The sequence below is a fragment of the Phyllobates terribilis genome, unplaced genomic scaffold (genome assembly GCF_046119375.1).
Source record: "Phyllobates terribilis strain yellow unplaced genomic scaffold, ASM4611937v1 Scaffold_1__5_contigs__length_1240528914, whole genome shotgun sequence".
NCBI lineage: Eukaryota > Metazoa > Chordata > Amphibia > Anura > Dendrobatidae > Phyllobates > Phyllobates terribilis.
In genome coordinates this window covers 715684657-715697692 of record NW_027362761.1, presented here as the reverse complement: position 1 = coordinate 715697692, position 13036 = coordinate 715684657, and the positions used below count along the sequence as shown (strand labels likewise).

Here is a 13036-nt window from a genome sequence, read left to right as displayed (position 1 = left end):
AACGTTGGCTTATCATCAGGGAGAGGAAGTAAGCCGGTACCACTTAAACTGTCAGTTTAGGCTGACTTTAATCCAAAGTGTGTGGCAGTTTGTAGTCAGACTCTGAGATCCAAGTGTCAGAAATGTGAATATAAATTATGTAATATCTGCCTATAGCTTTTATCGCTAGTACAGTATAATTAAACTATTCAATTATTTTCCCAGAAACAAGCCAATGACCTTGTAAACACTCTGATGAAATGCACACCTCATTATATCCGATGTATCAAACCAAATGAGACCAAAAGGCCTAAAGACTGGGAAGAGAGCAGGTCAGAAAAAAATATTTAACTTGCATGAATAGCATTTCAGTGGTATAACGAACTTCCCATATTTCCTCTCTCTGCTAACCTACACAAACATAATATTTCCATTTCCATGTGGGTTAATACTATAACTCACGGGCAGCACATATTCACTGTCTTGGCGTGCTACATATGACTGATATCTTTCCCTCGCTCCCCATATTTAATCCCCTGCATGCTTATATCACCTGCACGTCAAATACATCTCCAGAATCCATCTCTTCCTTACCTAACTTCTTATTATTACTCTGATTCATTCTCATGCTCATATATTTTGTCAGCCTGCACACCAAAGCTTCCACACTTTGCCAATCATTGCAATAGTTGCCAGTCCACGTCATAAATACAATAACTTATTACACTCACCCGCAGAACTGGACACAGTGCTGTACCACCTCATCTCGGCCTACCACCCTGCCTGTGCAATATGTTCTGCTAAGGATCTAAGACTATCATCCTCCATAACTTAACACCACAACCCAGGGGCCTATTCCAAGGTTTAAGAAGAGACATATGCTATAATGGGTTAAAAAATATAATTTTTATTGAAAATATATTTAAAAATACCATAAAAAGCAGGGAAAAAACCTGAGCTACCACACAAAATGTGGAACAGTACATATAAAGCAGTATGTGTGACTTAAAAACACCTAAATCCAGAGTATTCCAATCAGATGTTAAGTAAAGTGCAAGTGCAGACCAGCATAATGCAAAGTGCTAAGTGCAGTCTTTAGAATATCCCTATCAACATTCATAGGTATATCACAACCAAAGAGGAAAAGGATAGCCTTGGAGGAATGCATGTACAAATAATGAACCAAATGGGAAAACTCATATAATTATCCCTCTCTAAACAGGCTATAAAATGTAACTTTTAATCTTTATATTAAAATGTGAATGTAGAGGGTATTAAAATATTATCCCTAATCAGCCAAAATGATAAATAGACTAAAATCTATGATGTTCTGATGGTACTGTGGGGTGTCATCACTAGAGCTGAATGGGATGAATAAATCTCAGCACATGTCCCCCCAACATGTTTCACCGCACTAGTGGCATCATCAGGGGATGGGATAATAGCATGAACTAACATTTCAATCCCAAACAACCGGAAAAAATCTTTGTTGTGAGAGATTTTATAAATTGCACAACCTCGTGTATTGTGTACGCTGCTACATGTCCCTGTTCATTACTATATGTGGGAAAATTAAAACAATTGTAAGTGGACTTAATGATGAATGAATGCAACTGGTCAGATATTGAAATACTCAAAATAAAGTGCATGGATAGTATAAATACATGCTTTAGGGTCCGTCACATTGACAGGTAAAAAACCGAGATATGTATCACTATATCCCCACACTGAATAAGTATATATATATAAGTAGTATCCATGCACAAAATATATGCACATTCCACATAACCACTTCTTACCCAATATTAATCTTGTAGCAATTAATGATCATGACAAAGTTCTCAAAAGAGTAAAGCATGAGTAAAGATAAATAAAAAAATGAGAAATAAACAATAAAAAATAAATAAAAATAAATTCCAGAGCATCCATATATCTGTGTCTCACTATAAGGCCCCATGTTCAAGATGATATCCTCCAAGGTGATATCCATATAGGATTGTATAGTGAAAAACCGATATGTAAAAATGTCTCTATATACCAAGAAAATAATGAATACCGGCTCAATATGAAAGAGTGAAGCAGAGTTATATAACATTTCACCCTTATTCCTGGGATATCCTAAAATAGAACATACCGGTAACTCTTTGGATGGGTCCATTGTTTTCATTAAGGAATGGACAGAGCCCATCGGTATATTTACAAGTCCATTATTGGAAAGTCCGAAGAAAATAAAGAAAATGAAGAAAAGGATCCTGGCAACTGATGTGATTTGAAAGCAATGATGTCAATTTTGCAAACCAAAGTGGCCCTATTCTGTATCCGGGTCCCAGATTGTGTCAGACCTCACAGGATCCAAGGTATGATGTCCACATTGTCCGTGATTAGGCAGATATACTGGAAAATCATGCTACAATATCTAAGGAGCACAAAGATAAAATAGAAAGAAGAGTAAAACCAAATAAAATACCAGAATTAAAAACAACACCCACCTAGGATATTAAAAGGGATCAAAACTACAGAGACATAGAGAGCACCTACCAAGTTACCTGCCATACCCGCCTTCTCGTTTACCCTGTGTACCCATCTGGCTATCCGCTGTATCCGCCTGCTTGTCTACCCGGATCACCCGGCAGCCTACCTGCGGTGCTCATCCGCTGTGCCGGTCAGCTCCTGTTTATCTGACCCATGGGAGTCACCTGCTCACACACAAGGTCGGTCCCAGAGTGGCACCTGGTTCACCTGCCCAGTCCCTCCCTGAGTCGACTAAGCCGCCGTGTGACCTGGGTCGGTCCGAGTAGGCACTTAGTTACGCCCCTCCGGTCCCTCCTTGCATCAGAGGTTCCACCACCCGGATCCGTAACAGTTTGCACAGGCCATGGAATCCGGTGGCTCCCAGGCTCCTTCGCTCTCTGACTTGTACCAGAAGGTCTCTCGTCAGAGATCCCAACAGGAGACTATCCTGTCCTATCTGCTGACAGTCAACTCCCACCTGGACACGCTGTCTACTCCGACGGTGTCCGTCTCTAATCGAGTGGCACCCACTCCGGCGGCACCTCTACCCTGTGGCACTGTGGCACCCGGCTTTGGACCCTGGCTTTCTGCGCCTCCATGTTTCGATGGTGACCCTGTCCTATGTCGGGGCTTCATAAATCAGTGCACGCTGCACTTTGAACTTCGACCGGGCCAAGGTGGCATTCATTATGTCTCACCTCACCGGAGAAGCGTTGGCGTGGCTTAACCCTCTGTGGGAGAGAGGGGATCCTCTGGTTTCCAATCTCCAGGCTTTCCTCGCGGCTTTCCGGAAGGTGTTCGATGAACCTGGACAAAGATCTTCTACAGCCTCCTCACTTCTCCAAAACAGTCAAGAGAGTCTTTCTGTGGGACGGTATGCCGTGCGTTTCCGCACCCTCGCATCTGAACTGGCCTGGAATAATGAGGCACTGGTGTCCACCTTTTGGGAGGGCCTTTCTAGACAGATCAAGGATGAGCAAGCCGGCCGAGACATACCTTCCACCCTGGACGACCTGGTGTCTTTAGCTACCCGGATCGACATCCGCTTTCTGGAACGTGCTAAGGAGACGACCCGGGAGAGAAGACTTCTGCGTCTCGCTTCAACCTTCCAAAAGGCATGTCTTGCAACCAGCCATCCCCCGGGTGTCTTCTCCAGAGCCAATGCAAATTGACCGGGAAACTCCAGTGTCTAGGACCGCTCGGAGAGGTCGTCCTAGGCAAGAGGTCTTCCTCTCCATCCTTGACTCTGTCCATTTCTGTCACCAGTGGTGAGACCCGCTTCTTCGAGACTGCCTTTCTGGATTTTGGAGCCGCAGGGAATCTCATTCAATAGCCCGTTGTGGAGCGTTATCAGATTCCTACCATACATCTGGCTGAACCTTTGGCGGTTTCCTCAGTGGATGGGAAGCTTCTTCCGGAAACCATCTAGCTGGTCACTGAGCCTGTAAATCTTCAGGTGGGAATGCTGCACTCGGAGAAGATCTCCTTTCATGTGTTGTCTGGTCTCTCTCATCCCCTCTTGCTTGGTCTGCCCTGATTACTGAGACATGAGCCCATCCTGAATTGGAGATCTGGTGAAATGCTCCGTTGGGGTCAGGAATGCCATGAATCCTGTCTGGTTCCGGTTCGTCCTGCTCGACCCCCGTCTAACCTACCTGGCCTGCCGACACCCTACTGGTCCTATGTGGACGTCTTTGACAAAAAGGAGGCTGCGACACTATCATCTCATAGGCCGTATGATTGCCCCATCGACCTAATACCTGGTGCTTCACCTCCTCACGGGCGAATCTACCCGTTGTCGTTGGCCGAGACCCGTGCTATGTCTGAATACATTGAGGAAAATCTTGCTAGGGGATTTATCCAGAAATCCACCTCTCCGGCTGGAGCAGGATTCTTCGTCAAGAAGAAAGACGGCTAGCTTCGTCCTTGGATTGACTATAGGGATCTAAACCAGATTACCATCAAAAATAAGTACCCCCTGCCTCTAATCTCAGAGTTGTTTGACTGCCTAAAAGGCGCGAAGATCTTCACCAAGTTCGATCTTCAGGGAGGCGTACAATCTGGTCCGGATTCACCAGGGAGACGAGTGGAAGACGGCATTCAACACCCAGGATGGTCACTATGAATACCGCGTGATGCCCTTCGGTCTCTGTAATGCTCCAGCCGTCTTCAAGGAGCTAGTTAACGACATCTTCCGAGATCTCCTGTATTCCTGCGTGGTGGTGTTGTTATGATCTGCTACAGAGACTAAGGAAAGACAGGAGATCTGTCCCTACAATAGAACTAAACTAGATCCCTACGATGTAACGGGGAACCTGATCCTGCGATCAGACCCGCTAAAGTCCTCGGCTAGTCTGTACGAAGACCTATAGATGTGAGGGAGGAATCCCTACAAGAACTAGGGACTGGGAAAAGTTGGACACCTCCTAGCAGAAATCGTAGCAGTCAAAGACAAACACACAACAAAAAGTAAAGAGGTCAGAAGACCTAGCAAAACTAACAGAGAACGGCAACAGAGCACCAAGCTAGCTCAACAGTAGTAAATACAAATGAAGTCCAGCAATGCCAGGAGGGCGGAGCCGGATTAAATAGGCAAAACTGGTCATGTGACCAGCAAACTAAAAAAACCTAACAGGAGAGTTGTAACAGTACCCCCTCTTCTAAGAGGATCCTCCGGGTCCCCTAGGCCCAGGCTTACCAGGAAACCTCCTGTGAAACGCTTGGACAAGTCTGGAAGCAGAAACATCATCCGCACTCACCCATGAGTTATCCTCAGGTCCGAAACCCTTCCAAGCGACGAGATACTGCAAACTCCCTCTATACCGTCTAGAATTTAGGATGCGGGAAATTTCATATTCCCCGTCCTCCACCACCGGAGGAACAGTGGCAGAGGCGTCACCATCCGACACATCAGCTTTTTTCAACAGAGAAACATGAAACACCGGATTAATCCTCCAGGACGTAGGAACCTCCAGCCTAACAGCAGATTGGTTAACTATCTGAAGCACCTTAAAGGGCCCTACGAACTTGGGACCCAATTTTTTAGAAGGAATCCTCAATCGCAGATTCTTAGAGGACAACCAAACCATGTCACCAACAGCAAACAAAACCTCTTGCCGTTTCCTATCAAAGTACCTCTTAGATTTTTTGTTAGCCTCCTGAAGATTACCACGCACATCCGTCCAAACTCTCTCCAAATCACCGGAAAAACTCTCCTCCTCAGGCACAGCCGAAACCAATTTGGAGAATGACCCAAAAGACGGATGTCTCCCAGAACAACAAAAAAAAGGCGAACACCCAGCAGAAGAGGATGTATGGTTGTTAAGAGCAAATTCAGCAAGTGGCAGAAACTCAGACCACCCCTCTTGATTGTCTGCCACAAAACAACGCAAGAACTGCTCAACATCCTGGTTCTTCCTTTCTGTCTGGCCATTAGACTCAGGATGATATCCGGATGAAAACGGCAAATGGACTCCCAACCTGTCACAAAAGGCACGCCAAAAACGAGCCACGAACTGAGGTCCCCTATCAGAAACAATGTCAGTAGGAACACCATGTAGTCTGACAATCTCCTTGACAAAGGCCTTAGCGAGTGTCTTAGCGCAAGGCAGTTTGATAAAGGGAACCAAGTAACACATCTTGCTAAAACGGTCCACGACCACCCAGATGACCGTGAAACCTTCAGAGGGAGGAAGGTCAGTAATAAAGTCCATAGCCAGATGTGTCCAAGGAGCACTAGGAACCTCCAGAGGGCAAAGCAACCCCGCAGCAGGAGCATGCGAAGACTTGGATCTAGCACACACAGTACATTGGCGCACCCACTTAATGACTTCCTTCTGCCATCCAGGCCACCAAAAACTGTGACCCACAAGTCTCTTGGTCTCAGAAATTCCTGGATGACCTGCCAACCGAGACTCATGACACTCAACAAACAAATCTCTCCTAAAGGTCCTAGGCACAAACAACCTCCCATGGGGAGTGTTAGATGGGGCATTCTCCTGTGCTTTAAGAATCTCATCCTCCAAAATGGAGTCCAAAGCAGCAATCACAACACCTTCTTGTAAAATGGTCTCCTCTTCCTCCTCAACAACGACCATGGGAGAAAAGCTGCGAGACAAAGCATCCGCTTTAACATTCTTGGTACCCGGGATGTAAGTAACGGAAAAATTAAACCGCGAGAAAAAAAGTGCCCACCTAGCCTGACGGGCATTCAAGCGCTTGGCAGCATCAAGATAGATCAGATTTTTATGATCAGTGAAAACCTGAATGGGAAAATCAGCACCTTCCAAGAGGTGACGCCAGTGTTCAAATGCGAGTTTAATCGCCAGCAATTCCCGATTACCAATATCGTAATTAAGTTCAGTCTCGGAAAATATTTTTGAAAAAAAGGCACAGGGATGTACTCCATCCTTGTTTTCCTGAGACAACACCGCACCAACCCCCACCGAAGAAGCATCAACCTCAACCAAAAACGGCTTAGTCACATCAGGCTGCATAAGGATGGGAGCAGAGGTGAACCTCTCCTTTAAAAACACAAAAGCTTCAATGGCCTCAGAAGTCCACTGAACCGCATTAGCACCTTTCCTGGTGAGATCGGTCAGCGGTTTGACAATAATAGAAAAAAATTTTATGAATTTTCTGTAATAATTGGCGAAACCCAAAAACCTCTGTATCGATTTCAAACCAATAGGCCTAGGCCATTCCTGCACAGCTTGAACTTTAACCGGGTCCATCTCAAAACCTTCACTGGAGATAATGTAGCCCAAAAAACTAATTCTCTGTACAGCGAACTCACATTTCTCCAGCTTAGCAAAAAGCGAATTGTCCATTAATAACTGTAATACCTCACGTACGCTCCGCCAATGAGACTCCAGATCAGGCGAATAAATCAAAATGTCATCCAAATACACAACCACATTTTTGCCGATTAAAGGTCTAAGGATATCGTTAATAAGATTCTGAAAAAAATGCTGGAGCATTGGTGAGACCAAAAGGCATAACCAGATTCTCAAAATGACCCACAGGAGTGTTAAAAGCAGTCTTCCATTCATCACCCTCCTTCATGCGCAACAAATTGTATGCCCCCCGGAGATCAATTTTAGAGAACCACTTGGCCCCCACTAACTGGTTAAATAAATCAGGAATCAATGGCAGTGGGTAAGGATTGCGTACAGTAATTTTATTAATCTCACGAAAGTCCAGACAAGGACGTAAACCGCCATCTTTTTTTTTTTACAAAAAAAAATCCAACAGCCACAGGAGACTTGGAAGGCCTAATGTGACCAGCGGCCAAGCTTGTCTGTATGTATTCCTCCAAAGCCTTTCTCTCAGGAATAGTAAGATTAAATAAACGACTCTTAGGAAGAGTCGCTCCAGGGACAAATTCAATGGTACAATCATAGTCTCTATGGGGAGGCAAAACCTGCGACTCCTCCTCAGAAAAAACTCTCCAAAAATCCTGAATAGGTACAGGCAATTCCCCTCTATCCACAGCAGCAATGCGCCCATTACAACACTTGTCATAACACTTAGGGCTCCAGGACTTAATTTCATTGGTAGACCAATCCAGTACAGGATTGTGCAATTTTAACCAGGGTAACCCCAATATTACTGGAGAAGGCAAATTATCCAATACCACCAAATCCAAATTCTCTTGATGAATACCATTAATAGTGAGGGGAAATTCACAGACCTTGTGAGTAACACTCTTCAAGGGAGAGCCATCGACAGAAACCACAGCAATAGGGGATGACAAAGTTTTAGGTTCTAATCTAAGTTTTTCCAAGAATCCCCCATCAATCACATTCAGAGTAGATGCACAATCCACAAATACCCGAAATTCAATTAATTCATCCTGAGCAGCAGTAGTGGCAGATAGGAATACTCCCTTAGAATTTAAACAGGCAATACGGGCATGACTGACCATTTTTTTTTCTTTCTTCATACGAAGCACACAGCTCTTAATAAAATGACCAGAATTTCCGCAATAGAAACACAAGCCTTCAGAAAGTCGGCGGTCTTTTTCCTGAGAGCGGGGTGTCATCGCCCCAATTTCCATCGGCTCACCATTGTCAGCACTGAACCTCTCAGGACTCGAAGCTGACATAGCAGAGGATTTGCTCTCATTAACCCTTGCACGCAGTCTCCTGTCCACCCGTATAGCTAATTGCATTGCCTCCTGCAAGTTTCCAGGTGTGGGATAAGCAATCAGTAAATCCTTAACCCTTTCACCTAGTCCTGCAAGAAACAAGCTTTTCAAAGCTGAATCGTTCCACCCCACCTGGGCAGACCACCGACGGAAGTGAGAACAATATTTTTCCACATTACCTGATCCCTGCCTCAAACGTCTTAATTCAGACTCAGCAGATGAGACACGATCAGGATCATCGTACAATAAACCCAAAGCAGAAAAAAAACTATCCACTGATCTAAAGCACGGATCACTAGGTTGGAGAGAGAAGGCCCATCCCTGAGGATCTTTGTGCAAAAGTGACATTATGAACCCTATGCGCTGTGATTCATCACCAGAGGATCCGGGTCTCAAACAAAAATACAACAGACAAGCATTTTTAAAAGAAAAAAAATCTTGTTGTTCGCCAAAAAATAGATCAGGCAGACGTGCCTTTGTTTCCACAAAATGCGCTCCAGAACAGCTACTCACGTGTTGTTGGAGCCTGGCCACCTCCAGAGAGAGTCCCTGCAAGCGTTGAGCCAAATCTTGCACCGAGACCATGATGGAAAACTGGAGGTCTTTCCTTAGAGAAATTTCCCTTTTTATTTTTTATTTTTTTTTAAGGCTGGACTTACTGTTATGATCTGCTACAGAGACTAAGGAAAGACAGGAGATCTGTCCCTACAATAGAACTAAACTAGATCCCTAAGATGTAACGGGGAACCTGATCCTGCGATCAGACCCGCTAAAGTCCTCGGCTAGTCTGTGCGAAGACCTATAGATGTGAGGGAGGAATCCCTACAAGAACTAGGGACTGGGAAAAGTTGGACACCTCCTAGCAGAAATCGTAGCAGTCAAAGACAAACACACAACAAAAAGTAAAGAGGTCAGAAAACCTAGCAAAACTAACAGAGAACGGCAACAGAGCACCAAGCTAGCTCAACAGTAGTAAATACAAATGAAGTCCAGCAATGCCAGGAGGGCGGAGCCGGATTAAATAGGCAAAACTGGTCATGTGACCAGCAAACTAAAAAAAACCTAACAGGAGAGTTGTAACAGGTGTACCTGGACGACATCTTGGTGTTCTCCCCGGATCTGCCCTCACACCGGAGGGATGTTCGTCAGGTTCTGCTGAGGCTCCGGAAGAATCGCCTGTATGCTAAATACGAGAAATGCCTCTTTGAGCAGACCTCCTTACCATTTCTTGGTTACATCATTTCTGAGACCGGTCTGCGGATGGATCCCGAGAAGGTGTCTGCCGTCTTAAAGTGGCCCCAACCGGAGGGATTGAAGGCGATTCAACGGTTTCTGGGTTTCGCGAACTATTACTGCCTCTTCATTCCTCATTTTTCTTCCCGGACTGCTCCCATCTCTGCTCTCACCCGTAAAGGAGCAAATCCCAGGGAGTGGCCTTCCGAGGCAGAGAAAGACTTCATCTCCCTAAAACAAGCCTTCTCCTCCGCTCCAGTGCTACACCGTCCGGATTGCATCAAGCAGTTCTTCCTGGAGGTCGATGCCTCCTCCTCCAGGGCCCGAGCAGTGCTCACCCAGAAATCCTCGTCCGGGAGAATGGTAACCTGCGGCTTCTTCTCCAAGCTCTTCTCCTCGTCCGAGCGCAACTACTCCATAGGAGATCGAGAGCTGCTGGCCATCAAATTAGCGCTGGAGGAGTGGCGCTACTTGCTGGAGGGGGCTCTGCACCCGGTGGTCATCTACACTGATCATAAAAACCTCGCTTATTTGCAGAATGCCCAAAGACTAAACCTGCGTCAGGCCAGATGGTCACTATTCTTCGCTCGATTCTGCTTTACTCTTCACTACCACTCGGCAGACAAGAACATTAAAGCCGATGCACTATCCCATTTATTTTTGTCTACCGACCAGGAGGAGGAGCCTCTACATATCACTGACCCCTCCAAAATAATGACTGTTGCTCCGTTTGACCTGAACCTTTGTAGCGGTTCAGGATCGGAAGAAGGTTTTACTGTGCGGCCATTCGTCCAAACTGGCTGGTCACACCGGCCAGAGGAAGACATTTCTGCTCATTGCCCGACATTATTGGTGGCCCACACTGCGCAAGGATGTTGCGGAATTTGTCACGGCTTGTTCCTCTTGTGCCCGTAACAAGATACCTAGGCACCTCCCAGCCGGCCGTCTTCTTCCTCTTCCCGTCGCTTCCGCTCCGTGGCAACATATTGCAATGGACTTCATCACGGATCTCCCTGTTTCTGCCGGTTGTACGGTCATTTGGGTGGTCGCTGACCGCTTTTCTAAGATGGCCCACTTCATTCCCCTGCCTGGTCTTCCATCTGCACCGGTGCTGGCTAAGGACTTCATCCGTCACATCTTCCGTCTTCACGGCCTACCCCTCCACATTGTCTCGGATCGCGGAGTTCAATTCACTTTGCACTTCTGGAGAGCCACGTGCTAGCTGCTGGATTGCTCCTTGGATTTTTCTTCGGCCTGTCATCCTCAGTCCAATGGCCAAGTGGAACGCATCAATCAAATCCTCACCAGTTTTCTTTGACATTTTGTCAACGCTCACCATAGCGATTGGGTTGAGATCCTGCCCTGGGCCGAGTTTTCCTATAACAACCATGAGAGCGAGTATTCTGCTAAAACTCAGTTTTTTGTGGTTTACGGTCAACACCCCCGGATTCCGTTTCCCGTCTCCTCTTCAGTGGACAATCCTTCCGCGGAGTCTCTCGTCAGCGAATTTTCGGCAATTTGGGAAGATACTAGATCTGCGCTTCTTCAGTCCTCGGAGCGGATGAAGAAGTATGCTGATAATAGACATCTGGATCCGCCTCTATTCCGTTCGGGAGACAAGGTCTGGCTTTCTTCCAAATATGTTCGTCTTAAGATACCATCTTACAAGTTGGGTCCGTGTTTCATCGGTCCATTCGAGATTCTGAACCAAATTAATCTGGTGGCTTACAAGCTGAAACTCCCGGCCTCCTTACGGATTCCCAACTCCTTTCACTTGTCTCTCCTCAAACCGGTTGTCCTTAATTCTTTCTCTGACGATCCAGGTACCACTCCAGCTCCAGTCTCCACTGGGTTTAGGTATTTTTAAGCCACTGTCAGAATTCCTGTTGTCCTTCTACAGTTTGACCACTAGTGACTGCTATTGTTCACTTTAATAATTGTGCTGCAATTCCACTCCTTACCACTGGTAAGTTGTGTTGTGTTCTGAAATTTCCCTTTACTAATATAATAATAATAATTTTTATTTTTATATAGCGCTAACATATTCCACAGCGCTTTACAGATATTATCATCGCTGTCCCCACTGGGGCTCACAATCTAGATTCCCTATCAGTATGTCTTTGGAATGTGGGAGGAAACTGGAGAACTCGGAGGAAACCCCCCAAACACGGGGAGAACATACAAACTCCTTGCAGATGTTGTCCTTGGTGGGATTTTAACCCAGGACCCCAGTGCTGCAAGGCTGCAGTGCTAACCACTGAGCCACCGTGCTGCCCTAATATGGCAGATTCTGAACCTGCGGAATCCATCTTGTTTCATGTTTGGGCCTACTTAAAGCCACATATAACTCTCCCTCATTGCTTGAGTATTGTGTCTAACTATTAGCCTAGTTTCAGTCTCCAGCTCCTGAACATTCTTACCCAGACAGTTCTTATTTATCTACGTATTGTTTCCTACAACTCCTTTGCTTTATCCAAGAACTTCTACTAGCGCTTGCTGTTCCTGCTTGTGCTCCTTCGGCCATTGGTTTCCAGCAGTACTTCGTCAGTATCGTAACAGACACACAAACTGCTTTATATGTACTATTCCACATTTTGTGTGGTAGCTCAGGTTTTTCCCTGCTTTTTACGGTATTTTTAAATATATTTTAAATAAAAATTAATTTTTTAACGCATTATAGCATATGTCCTTCTTAAACCTTGGAATAGGAATTTTGTCAGGAACTAGTGGCCGCTATTGTTCACTTTAATAATTGTGCTGCAGTTTTACTTCTTACCACTGGAGGCTGCTGTTGTGTTCTACAATTGCCCTTTTCCAAGATGACGGATTCTGAATCTATGGAATCCATCTTGTTTCCTGTTTGGGCCTACTTAAAGCTGCATGGATCTCTCACTTATTGCTTGAGTATAGTGTCTAGCTGGTAGCTTAGCTTCAGTCTCCAGCTCCTGAACATTCTTACCCAGACTGTTCTAATTCATCTGCGGATTGTTTCCTAGAACTCCTTGCTATCTCCAAGAACTTCTACTACCGCTTGCTGTTCCAGCTTGTGCTCCTTCGGCCACTGGCTTCCAGCAGTACTACGCCAGTATCGTAACACTGGGTTGTGATGTTATCTTATTGTCTAGAAGTGATATGCACTAATTGGTTATCAGGACAAGTGATAAT

General features: G+C 45.5%; 1 protein-coding gene across 2 annotated transcripts in view; it reads left to right on the top strand.

The window, feature by feature from the left end:
* Positions 1 to 13036, top strand: part of MYO1F (myosin IF) — a 427358-nt gene that overhangs the window by 328306 nt on the left and 86016 nt on the right. For both annotated transcript variants that reach the window (XM_073686285.1, XM_073686286.1), the window contains one exon: positions 205 to 311. In XM_073686285.1, coding sequence (XP_073542386.1) covers positions 205 to 311 — 107 coding nt within the window. The remainder of the gene's footprint in view (positions 1 to 204; positions 312 to 13036) is intronic.